Here is a 13,827-nt window from a genome sequence, read left to right as displayed (position 1 = left end):
ATCACTCTTGTGTCTCCGGCGTGGGGAGGCAATGCATATGAATGCAGAGAAGGTGGGGGCCTGGCACTGCAGATACTCTGCATTTAACTAGCAAGTTTCAAATGTTAATTATTGTACCAATAGCCTAATATATAATCACACTGCCAATATTGTAAAGTCAAAAGGCACTACCAGGATGCCGTTAAAAAATCTAGATTTTAAAAACTTATGCATATTAACTTACACATATTAGACAGGCAGCTTAGACACAATGTAGGTAGTTTGTCTCTTGTGATCAGGTCACTGTTGATTTGTGGGAGGCCTTGCCCAATAGCTATGTGTTTTGGCAAAAAAATCACTGTTTAAGATAATTCATCTGAAGTCCATTAAAACATTCTGAGTTCTGAGTTCAATAGGCTTATAGCTGTCCACGTGAGGTCAAGAAATGTCCACCAAGCATTTAAATAATGTATTATAATAATTCAGATTTAGGCATTATACACCCACAATGGCTTCACTGTTTTTATTGAGTAATTTATTACAACTTAATAACAAGTTCACAATTTTCACAAAGTGGTTAAAGGATTTTGGTTATACATTTGTCACACGCATTAAAATATACAATATGTTTTAGTCATAGCCAAATACAAACCTTCATGCACTGCCACTTTTCTGGGCAAACACAGAGAAGCCTACTCTCTCATTGGTTTAGCAAAGTATCCAATTAGATTGCTTCGTCTTTCTACGTCCTGTTTCTGCTGGCTCGGCTTCAGCGTGTTCATTCATTGGCTCTCTTGTGCCGCTATACTTTATGAAACAGCGCGCGAAGAAACCTTCTATATTATATGGGTAAATAAATCCCCGCAGTCAATCAAAATATAAAATCGCAGCTGGATCCTTTAATATGTTCGAAATAAAACGTTTTTGAGAAGTTGTATAGTCTTGGATTACGTTAAAAGTTGTCAATTGTATGTTATAATCGCCTAATAATGGTCTAAATCTCAAGGGAATAGCATTTCTATAAAACGTGTCTATAGGCTATTTTAAATAATTTAGTGAAAGGTTTATTTACAATTAGCCGCCAGAATGAATTCTGTCTAAGCGACCACACATGGTCAATATCAGAACAGTGCCCTGTCTTGTATTTTACACTATATCCATTTTCGTTGTTTGAAAAAAATGACCTCACCAAGCAAGCCAATAAAATGTTGTCTATTAGATATATCTTCATCATAAAATAGATTGTAACGATAGTACAGGCAAATAGTGCTCTTATTTCTGAAGTTATTCACCATTCATACAGTTGCTGTTCCTGAAAAGGTAAGTATCGTTCAAATATAGCCTTGTTTGTTATTTTTAAAAATCAAAGCATAATGTATAGCGACTATGTGTAGCCTATACAATCCGAATCCTCTTCACCCATTCCAAGTTTGTTGCTTACAAATAGACCAAATACCTTTAGAGTAGCGAGAAATCGCTGGGGAATGTACAGAAATTGTCTCCGCCCCCATTCTTATAGGACGAATAGATGGCCACATTCCATATAGGGGGTAAACTGACTTAAATAAAGTTTCATTCCGACGAAACGATGTCTTTATATCTGTGGGTCTAATGTAAAGAATATAGATAGCCTGACATCGTTGAGATTCGTTTGTTTCCAAGTTGTCTGTGATTTAAAATATAACACTTTTAATGCATAGGCTAGGCTATATTTGATGTAATTTTGTCCAGTCGTTATCTTTGGAAGGAAACTTAACATTAATTTGTTTGGGCCGTTCAACGAATCAAGAAAACCGTTAAATGTTCGGGTGAGATACCCTTATTTCTTTCTTTATACTAGCCTAAATTCAAACATTTCGCTTCGTCTCATTCTTCCTAGGTTTTGTGTACATTTCATTGGCTTAGAGCTGCGGGCTAGTTAGAATGTATGGAACATTTCGTCGTGTACGCCATGTTGAGGAAAATGTTGTTTGTAAGCTATACACAAGAAAAGATTAAACGAAACTATATGGAATTGAATAACTACCGTGTAACTATCTAACAACATAGGCTACATATCGAGTCAAACAGATATCAGTATACATTTAGGTTTACTTCTTTTCAAAAGTAGGCAAATTGGAAAACATTCTTGCTACTTATTTCTCCTATAGACGCTCCAGTCTCCTATCAGAAAATGGCGGTATTCTACTTCAGACCAGATAACATGTACTTTTCTTAGAATGTATATTTATTATACTAGTTGAAGCAACTCTACCCCCCCCCCCCCCCAAAAAAAAAAAAAAATCTAATAATAATTGGATTTAAATGGATGTAGAAGTTGGTTATGTGTTTCCTCAATGACAAGGTTAGTAAAAGGAGTAATGTTTGGTACATTACTGAATTAATGTGCATGTGAAAGTATCTTGTTTTGTTTCTTTTCGAGGAGAAAACGTTTAATGTGAGCAGGATTTGCTGACTGGATGAAAAGGTATTTGATAATAATGTTTATAGCATTTAGATTTATAGTAGATGCAAACAGTTTTGGGAGTATTAATGAATGAAAAAGTATTCAGTATGATTACTTCTTACTAATTTACACACACACACACACACACACACACACACTCACACACACACACCAATAGCAGTGTCTGTTGGTTACATTATCTGGGCTGCATTTAATGAAAATAAATAGCTCCACCAAAGTGAGTTGTTGATTCAGTGTTGTAAGAATAGGAAGGATCTTTCCATCTAATGTTGGCTTTCATTCATAAGAATACATTTAAATTGAATGACATGTATTTAACATTTTATGTGAAACCACTACTATAGCTCTAATATATTTCTTGGAATTTTTTCAAATGGAATGTGTCTGATGTCTATGTGATATCTGCAGAGGGATTGGGAATTGATAATATCATTAAATTAATCTTTAAACAATAATGTAGTGCATCAAAGAGGTTATTCACCATGATTCTAAATAAAGTTATTGCTCTGCATGTAATATATTATTGTGAAGTAACATGAATGTGCACATATTAAGCACTTTAATGCCCAGTGGCAGCCATGTGTACGTTCTGGTTGATTGTTTAGCCACACATCAGAAGTATTTTCAGTTGGGTGCAGCCGTACAGTTACTCATGATGGAGCAGCATTATGCATCCCTTTATGTAGCAGTTTACCACTTCAGTTAACAGTTTACTGTCCAGCGGTATAGGTACAAAAATGTCATGCCAACCTTTTTGTAATCACTAGACTACCAATCCTTTCTGTAACAAAGTCCATTTAACCATACTGGTTTTATCAGTATTAAAGTTTATATGAATGATGACATCTGTGTTTTGGCTCTGTGTTTCTTCAGCCTGGAATTTTTAAACAGTAAAATATCTGCCATGCCGACTATCAGACGAAGACTGAGGGTCATCTAAAGCGTCTTTGTTTTTCTCCTTACATCCTTTTATGTAGTCTGCACCATTTGAAGCTGCAAAAATGACTTAGACAAATTTACAGTTCATTCCTTAAGGTAGCCATGTTTAGTACATTTGTCTTTACTTGTAACAGCTTGCGTCTGCCACACGTTGATGCTACCAAAGGCTAGGGTTCTTCCCTAGTGATGCCCTGCCGTTTGACTTTGACTTGACCACTTTAATCCAGACTTTACGTTTGATCCTTTAGTTGAAGTTAGTTACATCCTCGGTGAGCCAGTAGCCATACATGTCTGAACCATCTTCACCATGTTAAGATCAGAGGGTACCCATGGCATCACTGGTAGTCCCATGTTTTTCTAAAACCTCCTATTTCCAATACTCATCTTTATATTCATTATCCATGACACTGTGTGTCAGGCTGTGTTAGGTACTTTAACTGGATGTTCCGGTGGCTCATGTGTTGAGCGTTGGTTCTTGTATTCTATATCCTCTGAAGTTCTGCTGGAGCGTTTTCTTCTGTGTTTTAAATGTATATGATATTTCAACGCCTGCATCTTGGATTGTTTCTGAGCTCAAATACACACACAATTATTCATTGTCTGATCATGTGATTTTGTTCCTAAGCTCCCACTGAAGTCAACTTTTCATGAAAAAACTACATTACATCTCTAAACTTTCTACGAGGCCATTTTGGAGAAGATGGCTATGTCTACCCAAGATGTTACCCAAGTTAAAAGACTTAAACAAGATGTCATGGAGACTGTCATGACTAACAACATGTGCAGCCTCACTGTTCCCTTCTCAAAATGTTCAGCTCATTCCTCTTCCAGGATGGTATTTGTATCAAGTCAGATTAGTAGACTATGAACAGAAAGCATGTGACTATAGAATGCTCTGCTGATAGACCACGCGTTAACCCTTGTCCCTTGTCGTTAACGGTTCCTAAGGAATCTGTAGAACCATCTGGCATGTGAATTTGATCACATCACACCCATCCCGGTGAATGCATTGTTAGTGAGTTATCTGGAAATAGGAATGCTGGGATTAAATGGAGACAGTGGAAGGTCTGCTGCAGATAAAGGTTGACATAGTATTGTGTTAAAAGGCACTGCTCAGTCAAAATGTAGTAAGTGTATCTCAAGAGCGCAATCCATTTCTAAAAACAAATAAACAATACACATCGGAGATTTTCTTTTTATTGTCAAAAAAACAACAGAAAATACATAAAAAAAATTCTCTGGAAGTATTCAAATTATACTCCCAAGACTCAAGGGTTCGTTGAATGAAGACCCAAATACCATTTCATATCAACTATAGGCCTACTGTTTTAATCGCAACCCCCCCCCCCCCCAAAAAAAAATCCACAAAATCACACTGAGATGCATCTTCTACAGAATCACTTATGCTGGGTTGGTGGTGGAGGTAGGTGACCTACACACCCTCACCTGGCCAGTCAATAACAGATCGATGAAAAAAATAAATCAGTAGGGTCAGCCAAAGCAAAGATCAGCAGAAGGGAGCATTTATGTTTTAGAACAGGGCCTGGCAGTTCAATCCACACATGGATGCATCCAAATATTTAGAAATTAAGACATCTACAGCACATAAACAAATGACTCCCTCTTAAGTCATATTTTACACAAGTCATAGAAGAGTTCAGAATATCGTTGATATACACTTGTGTTAGCTTGACTGTGTCCCCTCTCCCGCCTCGAGAGATGGTCCCCTACGATCCAACTTCCATGAAGAAATTACGAGATGTTGATATGAGCTTCTCAGTATCGTCCTACAAGAAAATAAGAACTTGCAGTAAAGCTTCATGTCTATACGACTGGCCACGAAGAATGACACTGTAGTGGGTGGAAAGGATGAGAGCTCGGTGGGAAGGATGAGAGCTCAGTGCAAGTGTGTGTACTTACTTGGGCTATAGGACCGGGACCTAGAGCGAGACCTGTATCGGCTGTAGTATGGTGAAGGAGAGCGCCTGCGACTGGTGAGAGAGAGCGACAGGCGTAAGAGTCACCCTTTAGATTTCCTCATCCACAGACTTGTTCATGAATAACAGAGATTGGGCGTCCCGGCTAAACGTTCAACTCACCTGTATTTGGTATCGTAATCATCATATCGGTCGTAGCCGCGGTCGTAGCCACGGTCGTAGCCGCGGTCGTAGCCGCGGTCGTTGCCGCGGTCGTAGCCGCGGTCGTTGCCACGGTCGTAGCCGCGGTCGTTGCCACGGTCGTAGCCACGGTCGTTGCCGCGGTCGTAGTCCCGACCCCCCCTTCTGCCTCCACTGCTGCTACCGCTGCTCCCGCCACCTCCACCACCACCACCTCCATTACTGAAGACACGGTATAAAAATGTTGGTCAACAACTAACTATTTCTAGGGGCATATAAATCATGCCAAAAGTGCATTTTTCTACCCACCCCCCCATTTTTCTATCAAAAGGTTGTTGAACCTTTTGCCGATTGGATACATGCAAACATCTACAGCATTAATCTGGCTGGTCTTACTATGTAGGTCGTCCCATGTAAATGCCTGGCGTAGGGGTATGGGCGCGTTTGGTAATGGAATAGTCCACTCTGATGCGCCTCCCATCCAGCTCCATTCCATTGGCACGCTCCATTGCCTTCAGGGCAGAGTTCAAAATCAGTCATAACTAAATAAAATGATCCGGTATCTGTATCTTATCTATATAAAACCATTTAGCTCCATTTGGCATCATACTACTTGTCAACTACTTAAAAAGGATGAAGTTGAGACATTGGATTCTAAGTGCTTGGAAAGACTGACACCTAGTGATGATAGAGTGTAACCACACAAAATGAAGACATAAAATGTTTCACTTACATTTGTCCTTGCTAGTCAAGACAAAAATGTAATTGTCATGGTCACAGTCTAACACAGGCCGAGGAAATTCTTGATTACCTCCTTGGAATCATCAATTCTCTCAAAGTAGACGAAAGCGAAGCCTCGGGAGCGACCTGTGCGTTGATCGTACACCACGTTGACCCCCGCCAGCGGTCCGTAGCGTGAGAACACCTCCCTGAGGTCCCGCTCTGTGGTGTACAAGCTCAGGCCAAATACCCCCAGGCATGTGTTGGGGTCAGGATTAGCCTGGGGAAGTTATGGTCACCGTTAGCGACCGTGTGTTGTAAGCACTACCACACAGATGTATGCATACAATCCACAAGGTTTCAGATCATCTGAGTCACTAACACACTGGTCACAAAATGCTCCAAATACTGTCCCACTCATTAAGTAGTTAAATCCTTTCATAATACAATTCTTCAAATAGTATTCTATGGGTCACTGTATGACAGTTTTTAATAACCCCTTCTTGCGCAGATTTTCAAAGAACGTCACAGGGAAACTATTTAGTCTACAATGTTTGCACATAAAGTTTTGAGACTAAACTTCTCAAGGACCTCTTACTCCTTCCATTCAAAAAGCTTAAAAGCCTCGCACAGAGGACCCTGGCCTAGTTTGGCCCGATTTCACAGATACTCTCTTGATTGTAGTAGGTAAGAAGGTCCACATACCCTGGCTTCACCCCCATCACTTGCATCATGACTGAATGTTTCTTTTTTGAAGTCATGGCTCTGTTGATGTAATAAGAGGGAGGGGAGCAGGGTTCATAAAAGGGGTTAATAAAAACGTCATCATCATCATCATCACCACCAACTGGCTTACCTACATTTGAGGGAGCTGGTATGAAAAACACAGGGAATGGCACAAAAAAAAAATCAAGCTACCCAGTCTAATTGTAAATTAAACTATATTTACTTACATTCAATGATCTATACATTATACAGTGCCAGTCAAAAGTATGGAAACACCTAGTCCTATCGTTTGAAAGACACATGCATGTTCCTATTGTTTATATGCAACAAGATTTACTTTACCAAAATGTGCAGATATTGATACAAAAAGGTACATTTTCATCACTGTCACAAGCAGTATTTGGTGCCAATGTGCCAACTCATTATATACATAAATGTTAAATGCCCTACACACCGTGATTGTTTTCAATGCATGAAATCAATGACAAACAGTTGGTGTATGAGTCTCTCAAAACGTGCAATCTCATCATGGATTCCTCATCATATAATTTATATTAGCGTCTATGGGGAGTTTTTTTCTACAGGGTGGCTTTTGAACTCCTAAACCCGCAATGTTTGTGGCTATCTCGTTATTTATGATCACTGACCTATGCACTTTCTGTAAAGCCCTGTCTTGGAAGTCGCTTTGGATAAAAGCGTCTGCTAAATGAATACATGTAATGTAAACCCAGACATTTACATTACATTTACATTTAGCAGACGCTCTTATCCAGAGTGACTTATATTTACATTTAGCAGACGCTCCTATCCAGAGCGACTTACAGTAAGTACAGGGACATTCCCCCCCGAAGCAAGTAGGGTGAAGTGCCTTGCCCAAGGACACAACGTCATTTGACACGGCTGGGAATCGAACTGGCAACCTTCAGATTACTAGCCCGATTCCCTAACCGCTCAGGCATCTGACTCCCATCATACTCACTCTGCTGCCGGTGTTGCGGCGGCGGCTGGACATGGGCGAGGTGCTTTCGCTCTTTTTCCGGCGGTACTCAGGGCTGAAGGAGCGCGAGCGGGACTTCTTCTGGTCAGACGGGGAGCGAGAACCGGAACGGCTGTACCGGCGGTTGGAGTGCCGCCGAGAGTGAGACCTGAAGTAGGTGGAGATGTTGCCCATGAATGCACGCAGAAAATGATACATGTCAATAAATGAGTGCGTGGGTATGGTTGGAAACAGCAACTGATGTGTTCAGCGAACCTGGACTTTGAGCGTGAACGGGATCGAGACTCTGAGTGTTTGGAAGCTCGGGATAGGCTGGGCGAGTGGGACAGGCTTTCAGACTTGACTGGAACTGGACTGCCACGGTCCGATTTGGATGGGGAGCGAGAGTCCTAGTAGCATAGAAGCTTGTCAGTGAGGTTCTCACACCGCAACACAGTTCATAACACGCACACACACACCCACATACATATTGCAGGTAACACAAACACAACTTATGTAAACAAGTCCTCATACAACACCTCATCAAAACAGCTCAAACTGTGGAGGAAAGAGTTAGTGCTCAAATTACGCAAACAGAGAACAAAATATTAATGTATGGCCTACGGTGGCATTCTTAACATTCAGAACCCCCCGTGTTATTCAACATGTCTCTCCTGTCCCCCACCTGGGCCACAATCTGCAGTTAACATGCACATACAGAGAAAGAGAGCATAGCAGTATAAAGATACGTTTGGAACATAAACCGTACATTTACTTAACCTATGGATACATTCATTCTTCCAGATTCTGTTTACGCTACTCCCTTTTCTCAGGAATTCTACTGTTCTTCGTTCTTCTTTTTTCAGTTTTTCATTTTCTGATTCCGGTTTTTTTCTCTCTTCCCCAAATTGAAACCAGTTCTGATTTTTAGCCATAACAATGCAAGTGCTTCTATATCTGACCCATCTTCCGTTCTTTTTCTCCCTTCCCACTTCTATGTTCTGCTCTGTAAATGTTTTCATTAGCCTTCTTTAATCTTGGATAGTTTCTTCCACATTCTTGGATAAAACTCTTCAAATCCTTCACGATCAATAACCTTAATGAAAAAAGAACATTCAAAATAATTAAGATCATGGGTTTAAAAAAAAGATAATGTGAAATTAACTATTTCTACAGGTGAACAATTACAATGGTTGACTGGCAAAGGGGTTACTTACTGAATTAAAGTTACAATTACTCAAATGAGAAACATTTATCTACTGTGGCTTTGTATAAAGCTGCACTATGTGTTACATAGTTTGAGCATGACAGAGCTTTGGAAGCAGGAAAGGAAGAGCAGTTTAAAAGAAAATGAAATATAACCTCCCTACTACACTGGCTCGCGTTACCCATGTTAGAACTAGAAGATAGTTGATTTTTTGAGATCCAAACTAATACAATCGTTCATTCAATGTGATGTGTCTTTATGTAGCTAATAGTAGGTCACAGTAACATTTGGTAGTAATGGTAGTTAGTGTAACTCTAGCCTAAATGTACGTTAGACGAAGTACATTACCAGCTGGCTAATTCGAAAACCCAATTGGATCCACGTTTCAAGAAACATATAGTTAACATAAAAGCATATCGAATAAAACGTAGCATGCATTTTATGCCATTCAAGCTCATTGAAAGCGAGCTATCAATCTTTTGTTTAGCTAGGACGCATGAGCGACGTTATTATAGTACCACGTACAGGCCAACAGGCTGGTATAAATAACGTTTAAAATGGCCATTGTATGGATTAGGTTTCGCCATGTATAGTTTTGATTTAGCTCTTTTGCAAATTGAGTTCATTAGCTAACATTTATAGGCAAACACTTGTGAACCAGCTATCCTTATTTACATGTCATTAGTAGCTGAAGCCACACGAGTAGGCTAGCTACGCACTGTGCTACTGTAGCCTACTTAAACGTTTGTGTCGCCCGGTAATAATTGATTAATTCCAACGAATAACAAGATAGCTACCCATGTACCCATCTGAAACATACGTTGATATGTTATATGGACACGTTAGCGACGCTGGACAGGCCAATCTCAGACAGCTAGAGCTAGCTACAATAAAGTGCTAGCTAGCTCTTTATTGTAGAGCTAGCTAGCACTAGCTGGCTAGGCTACCTTAGTACCTACCAACACATAGGCTAGCTAATCGTGTTAGCTCTACTAGCTAACGTTTCTTGTTAGCAAGGACTCGGGAGGATAGAAATGGAAAGACGATTTAGCTAGCTAGCTACATTAGCAGCTAAATTAGCTAACAACATCAATACTTACTGGTCCGTCAAAGTTTCCATCCTCAATGTCACTCATTTTGTATTACGATTTTGGTAGTACTATCAAGACAGCAACGGCTCTTTGAAGTAACGATATTTGCTGGCAGGCAGCAGCTGTTTCTCTGGCTTCTTTTGTGCTGGCCAAGACAAGTGTGGTAGTTCTGGGAAGATGGCGGATGAGGTAAAGCAGAGGTTGTAGCTGCAGAATTTCTGTAGACGTCATCTGCAAACGCTTGCGACCGGATGTTATTCCAAGCTGTCTCTTAAACCAAAACATGCCGCAGGTACGGGTAAATAACAAAAATATTCAGAAAGTCGCATCGAATCAATCACAGAGAGAGTTAATAAAGCATTAGACAAGGCACAATACAAGTTCCGATAGACCAGTGTATTAGATTTACAGGGCCCAACGGAGACACAGTATGTGATAAGAATTATTGTATACCTATTTTTTTGTTGGTGGGGTCGGACGACCATATGAGACAAACAATGGTCATCACAAATCACTAGCTACATTGCCTTTCTAAATTCCTCTCCAATGTATATCCACGTACTGTATATATAATCAGACTTTAAGCCTGACTTTACATACACTTCCCTGACATTGCATCAATCTGTGTCCAAAATATGAAATAAACTTCTACCAACCAACGTTTCTTGATGTAATGGCTGACCAGTAGGCTGGAGTACAAACGACTAACTACCACACTCAAGTGATAATGTACATTTTGGCAAGGGATAATAGGACCCTACTAATCAATCTGTGATGTAAACCTTGACAGAAAAGGTGAAAGTGACCAATTGGGTTCAACTCAAGACATATTCAAACTCAGAATCTGCAAGGATGATCAACAGACTTCAACCTAAGGTAAGGTCATGAGAGATCAATTGAGAATTGAGCCATAGCAATGACATACAGCAATTTGAACCACCCCCACACGTTATTTAGTCCTCTTAAAATAATCTTTCAGTAAAAATAAGATTCATCAAGCTTTCAGAGAGTGCAAATATAATTCTTTGGATTATCTCTATCTTAAGTCTACAGCTTAATTGCTGTCTTCACATATATTATCTAAGAAGCGACTCCCCTTATGTAAGCACCAGAGCTGCAGAAAACTGAGGCTACATGACACAATTTCCAATCTACCATGACTGCATGAATTAGTTCAGAATTTTGATATGGCAAAGCAGTATTGCAAATTCATAGGCCCACTCATGTGTAGTTGGCTGTCTTGTCAGAGGTAAATCCTATTGGATGGAGTTTCAGTTTGTCCATTTTATTTGTTGTCAAAACACTATAGATTCCAAAGCACTCAGCTAGAATTGAAGCCTAAAAGAGTCAATGATGGAAAATATAAAAATGTGCAGAAATTTCCTCATAAAAAAATAGACCTAAACTACTTTACTAGGGAGGAGCAGGTAGTCTCTTGCACTATACCCCTTGGTGGGCTCTATTAGGTGTATGTGCAGGCAGCTGTGGTGTTTCCAGGTGACTGTCAGGTGTCCCCTGCTTGGTGGCTTTATGTAAGGCAGCAGGAGCGGAGGAAAGGGCACCCCCTGCAGGATGGGAGGTGTTAGTGGCGGAGGAGTTCGCCACCAGATCGACCTTCCCCTCCAATTTAACCAGCCGTGTCATAATATCATCCAGCAACACGGCTATGGTCCTCTTCAGATCAGCTAGAGGTGAGCAAGAAACAGAAAGAGACAAGTAGGGAGGGAAGTTACCAAGACTGAACAAACAATTACGTTAAAGATAGAAAAGCGACTGTAAGTCGCTCTGGATAAGAGCGTCTGCTAAATGACTAAATGTAAATGTAAAAGCAACTAAATTGAGCCCATACCATATCCTGCCATAGAGGTGCCCTGTGGGCCACCAGGTGCATTCTGGTTCTCTTCTGTGAGCACTTTGACGTAGCGTCGGCTTAGCTCAAGAATCTGCTGCCTAAGCTCGGCACTGCTCTGGTGCTGTGGTTGCTGCACTGTGTAGCGCAACAACATTAGTCCCCACACCACACCAAACACCAGCAATAGCATGCTCAGCTTCTGGGACATGTTCCTCCGCAGCAGTGCACCCAGCATGGTACAGGGACTGGGGCTGGAGGTCTGGGAGTGTGAGGAAGGAAGGGAGAAGGACTCAAGTTTTAGGCAGGAGGTGAGCAAGCTTGCTGGGGTTGTATGTAAAGAGGTGGAAAGGGAGTCGGTCTGAGGCGGGAAGCTGGGAGTCTGTTGGATTGGCCTGGAGGTGGCTTTGGACCTTGTTCTGAGAAGCCTTGTGAACTGGGAACGTCTTTACGGCACACAGAGTTAAGGGGTAACGGGTAAGGGCTGGAGCACGAGAAGCTGAAGGAGCAGGAAGCCTGGCATCAAACCACAGGTACACATCCCTTATGTAACATCCTTCATTCAGGATGTCAGATAAGACCTGGAGACAAACACAGTACACCATAAAAAGATGAGTTTAAGTCTAAGAATCATCAAATATGGCGTCAGGAAACAAATACTTCTAGAATGCTTTATTTGCTTAGTGCAGACACACAACAAGCTACTAGGGGTGTAACAATACACATCTCACGATACAATACGTATCACGATACAGGGTGTACGATACAATACGTATCACGATACAGGGTGTACGATACAATACGTATCACGATATTTTGAACAAAATGTTTAATGAAACTGAAATTCAATTAACAGATTTATGAAACTGAAATTCAATTAACAGATTTATTTCCAAAACATTAAACATTTTCAAAAAATGTATTTGTTGTACATACAATTTAGTTAACGCGATTTCTGTGAATGCAATAAATGCATGCATGCATGACACAGGTGCAGAGTAGGTCGCGCGGTGGTAACTCAACCAATAGGATCAAACGGATGTCATATTGTAAAAATATTGCCATAACTCTACGATACATATTGTCAAAATGTTGTATGTAGAACAACATAGGCTAGTTTGTTCATGTACCAGCATGAACCTGGGCCTTAATCATATAACATGATACAATTGTTATCTGGACTAGATAAAAACTGTACAATGCCGAGGCTCAAGGAATATATTATTGCTTTCATCAGTCTGTCATTGGGTTCTTTCTCTGCAGTCCTATGGGTGTGGGCACATCTTATGGAGGTCAGATAAGGGACAATGACTGAGGGAAATCAATTATGAAAAGAAGAGTAACAAAATCCAGACGGATGCATCCCCACCTCTTATGTACACACGCACTTAAAGTGACCTCTCACTTCTTTGCTGCTACTGAACAATAAACAAGACAAACAACTGGATGGGGAAAAGAGTGGTGTAAGAGAGTAAAAACAGTTGATCAGATGTTGCTTCCTGAAAGTTTTCAACAGTTGCCTCACTCTCTTGCAACATATAGTCTCTTCTTCTAAACAGTTGTCCAGTTTTCTTTTAATACTTTTTGGGGGGTCTTTTTGGTGTCTGAGAACCAAAGTAGCAATGTCAATGTTACACATTGAACTGGCAGTGTAAGAAGAATATGCATGTCTAAAAGACTTTGAGTGCCAACAATATGTTCAACTCAGGGGCAATATAAATAATCGGCAGCATAAATTGAAATGACTCACCCACTA

General features: G+C 40.4%; 3 protein-coding genes across 3 annotated transcripts in view; 1 reads left to right on the top strand and 2 right to left on the bottom strand.

The window, feature by feature from the left end:
* Positions 1–13,827, top strand: part of tril (TLR4 interactor with leucine-rich repeats) — a 116,974-nt gene that overhangs the window by 26,631 nt on the left and 76,516 nt on the right. The gene's annotated exons all lie outside the window — the stretch shown is intronic.
* On the bottom strand, positions 4,563–10,469 carry tra2a (transformer 2 alpha homolog). Its single transcript, XM_062486552.1, has 9 exons — positions 10,232–10,469; positions 8,201–8,334; positions 7,928–8,093; positions 6,928–6,987; positions 6,314–6,502; positions 5,899–6,014; positions 5,485–5,724; positions 5,306–5,376; positions 4,563–5,172 (listed from the first exon to the last, which is right to left on the bottom strand). Exons 1-9 carry the CDS (start codon positions 10,265–10,267, stop codon positions 5,162–5,164), a joined length of 1,023 nt encoding a protein of 340 aa, XP_062342536.1. The 5' UTR covers positions 10,268–10,469; the 3' UTR covers positions 4,563–5,161.
* On the bottom strand, positions 11,663–12,309 carry ccdc126 (coiled-coil domain containing 126). The gene is made up of 2 exons (XM_062446080.1): positions 12,072–12,309; positions 11,663–11,907 (listed from the first exon to the last, which is right to left on the bottom strand). Exons 1-2 carry the CDS (start codon positions 12,307–12,309, stop codon positions 11,663–11,665), a joined length of 483 nt encoding a protein of 160 aa, XP_062302064.1.

The sequence above is a fragment of the Osmerus eperlanus genome, chromosome 20, assembly GCF_963692335.1.
Source record: "Osmerus eperlanus chromosome 20, fOsmEpe2.1, whole genome shotgun sequence".
Lineage (NCBI taxonomy): Eukaryota > Metazoa > Chordata > Actinopteri > Osmeriformes > Osmeridae > Osmerus > Osmerus eperlanus.
This window is presented reverse-complemented; position numbering and strand designations above follow the sequence as displayed.